Below are 3,445 nucleotides of genomic sequence, written 5' to 3' on the forward strand. Positions count from 1 at the left end.
CGCTCGATCCGGACGGTTTCAGGCTGGTCCGTCGATGCCCTAAATTTAGTTAGACGTACGTACTATACTGCTACGTGCCGTAGACCATAGTCCACCACGTAGCTCCTCGATCTCTAGCTAGCTAGGTCGACCCATGCGTGCACAGTCACGGTACGTGGCCCACGAGCAAACGCCGACGCACGCGCAATCTAGCCAGCCACCTCCCCAACCAACTCCCATTAATCACCCTCGATCCATCACGTTGCCACGACCGCCGTACGCACCACACCCTGATCTTCTCGATCGATCCGGCGTACATTTCACCACCTGACCAGTGAATGATCACTTGAGATTAGTAGGTACACATGCACACTTGGTTCTCTGGTGCGTAACATCTATATATAGCCAAGCCCAGCCACACCACGTCGTCACACGCAAACCACACGACCGACGACACGACTAAAGCGAAAGAGTCGCCACACGAGTGTGACAGCACCTCGCTCGCGATCAAGCCATGGCTTTCGCGGCTCGCCGTAGCGGTGGTGGTGCACTGTTGATGATGCTGGCCGTGGCGGCGGCGGTTGTGGGGCCGGCGGGCGCGGACTTCGCGGCGGACAAGGCGGAGTGCGCGGACAAGCTGATGGGGCTGGCGACGTGCCTGACGTACGTGCAGCTGACGGCGACGGCGCGGGCGCCCACGCCGGACTGCTGCTCCGGGTTCCGGCAGGTGCTGGGCACCAGCAAGCGGTGCATGTGCATCCTGGTCAAGGACCGCGACGAGCCGGCGCTCGGGATCAAGGTCAACATCACCCGCTCCATGAACCTCCCCTCCGTCTGCAACATCGCCGCCACCTTCTCGGACTGCCCCAGTACGTAACGCACTGCTACTCATAGTCCCATCCCATCGGTCGGTTTGCCGGCGCTGCTGCTGCGCCACCGTGCGTGCATGCATGCATGCTGAGTATTGGAGTGGTTTTGGATGTATGCAGAGATCCTCAACATGGCGCCGGACTCCAAGGAGACGGAGATCTTCAAACAGTATGCACGTGAGCACGAGGGCAAGAACGCCGCCACCACTTCGCCCACCGCCGCCGCCGCCACCGCCACCGGTACTCCTCTAGCCAGTTAACCAGCACTACTCCTTAACCATGTCCATCATTTTGTTCGGAACATACATGCGCGTAACATACTGCTAACATGAGACTGGAAGAACGTGCCGTACGACATGCATGATAGTACACTCTACGCAACGCACATGGGTTGGGGGCATGGGCTTCCTGGGTTCCCGCTGCTTGCTTGCACGAGCGCGACATGAACGGGTGACGGGCCGACGTGGACGAGCGTGACCGGGAGCGACCACACTTATTATGTCCAGAAAGATACGGGCAACAGTACGCATTCATTTCACAAGCCGTGCATTGCATGCATGTATGGCCCACCCAACTGTGCACGTGTCGTGTACCCGCCACCCGGTATTTGGACTGTCTTAACTGATAAACTGAACTTGTTGGGCTGGGTACGTAGTACTCCCTCCGTAAAGAAATATACGAGCGTTTAAATCACTATAAGAATGGAGGGAGTATGTACGTGTAGCTGCAACGACTTGCAGAGCACGTCGTCATATGCGCCTGCTAATTACTCCCTCTGTTTTTTAAGTATTAAAATGTGTTTAGATATATACAGATCAAGAAAAAACTAAAAAGGTCTTATATTAGGGAATGAAGGGAGTAAGTAACTTGGCACGCTGCAGATTGTTGTTGGGTTGCACCGGCAGTAACGACTTTACGCAATTGCACCGGCATCATGCATGATTCCGCACGGAAAAGCGTGTGCTCTTTTCTGGACACCTGATCAGTTCTGGTGCTTTAGTTTGCAATGAAACTTAGGCTTTATACAATGTAAGGTGCTTAAAAATATGTTTAGAAAAATAAATTAATTTTTTAAGCATTGGTGTTTATTTGTGTGAGATAGACGCTTAATTAAGTACTCCTTCTATAGAAATAAACACCGGTGTTAGAGAAGAATTCGGTTTATTTTACTAAGCATTTTCCTTAAGCACCTTGCATTGAATCACGTTTATATCCAGTTCAAAACTGTACATAAATCTTCCTTCTGCAGAATAAATTAGCATATCAGCCCACAACTGTGGAAGAATTTCTTTATAACTTTCTTGTCCGCCTTGGCCGTGGCTGGTTGCAGGTACTGCCGCCGGGAAGAGCGTGGACGCGACGTCCGGTGCAGGGAGGCACACGGTGGTCTTCGCCACCGTCGTCTCGGCGCTGCTCGCCTCCGCCTTTGTTCTCGCGTGATGATAGGCTTGTCTGCGGCTGTAGGAAAGAGACCAAGACACTTTCATGATTGTGCTGGGCTGGGCTGTGTAGTTTCCAGCCTTCGGCCTTCAGTTCGGCTTTGTGTTTGCTGTGTGTAGCGAGTGAATCCTCATCACAGAAAAAATAAATTGTTGTGTAGTGCGTGAGTTGCAAGTCTTTCTTTTCCCCCTCCCCAACCACTCCTCTCCCTCTCTTTCTCTCTTTGTTGCGAATAGTGAGTTGCCTCCCTGATTAATTAGTTCATGTTGCAACTTGCAACTACCCTACCAAAATTTCATGTCCCGGTTTGATTATGATATCAAGAGTTTCTCCCTTCGTTTTCTTTTCTAGAAAAAGATGGTGTGCAATTAATATGGGTGATTGATTTCTTAGATGATATGGGTATTGCCTTGATGTTCTTTTTAGAGTGCGCATAAGAATTGTGGGTCTTCTCATTAAGACTAGCCACAATGGGTAGTAACTTAGACTAGTAACATGCATATGTTACTAGTCTATGTTATGCATCACTTCATTTATTATATTGTAGACTCATCTTTTCTTGATATGTGTGATGTTACAGTAACTAGCTATGTTACCACATGCCTCTCTTTCTTCATTAATTACATGCCACATAATCTATTTTGCCTAGATAAGTGTGATGTTACCACCTATGTTACTCCCACTGTGGGTAGTCTAAACGGGAGAAAAAACCGGCACAAAAAAAAAGTGCCCCATTGAGCTCCGCATGCCTTTGTCATTCTCTAGAGAGCTAGCTCCGCCCAAATAGGGTCAATGACGACTCCAGGAGTGAAAGAATATTGCTAAGACTTTGGTAGTTGAGGTGTCAATTCAACTACACCTCCATCAAATACTTGCGCCAAAAAATAGTAGGGACGACAACTGAGTGATTTAGTTGTTGCGGGTTGCAAAAAAGTAAATAAGACTAGAAAATACCCATCGGTTCTCAAGTATCATCTATTAAAGGGTGTAAACCATTATGGAGAACATATGCATGGGGATGGACAATGCGACGTTACATGGATGACATGAATCATAACATAGTGCAAATAACAAGGGACATGATTCCTAGCTCATCTTCTCTTACTTTGTAGTAGCATGTAGTCTGTGCATAGTTAAACATGTTTATTGCCCATCAC

At 48.9% G+C, this 3,445-nt stretch overlaps 1 protein-coding gene across 1 annotated transcript; it reads left to right on the forward strand.

Moving 5' to 3' along the window:
• Positions 1-396: 396 nt before the first annotated feature.
• LOC123123315 (non-specific lipid transfer protein GPI-anchored 13) lies at positions 397-2,687 on the forward strand. Its single transcript, XM_044543804.1, has 3 exons — positions 397-848; positions 969-1,088; positions 2,179-2,687. Exons 1-3 carry the CDS (start codon positions 494-496, stop codon positions 2,286-2,288), a joined length of 585 nt encoding a protein of 194 aa, XP_044399739.1. The 5' UTR covers positions 397-493; the 3' UTR covers positions 2,289-2,687.
• The last annotated feature ends 758 nt before the right edge of the window (positions 2,688-3,445 follow it).

The sequence above is a fragment of the Triticum aestivum genome, chromosome 5D, assembly GCF_018294505.1.
Source record: "Triticum aestivum cultivar Chinese Spring chromosome 5D, IWGSC CS RefSeq v2.1, whole genome shotgun sequence".
NCBI classification, from domain to species: Eukaryota; Viridiplantae; Streptophyta; class Magnoliopsida; order Poales; family Poaceae; genus Triticum; species Triticum aestivum.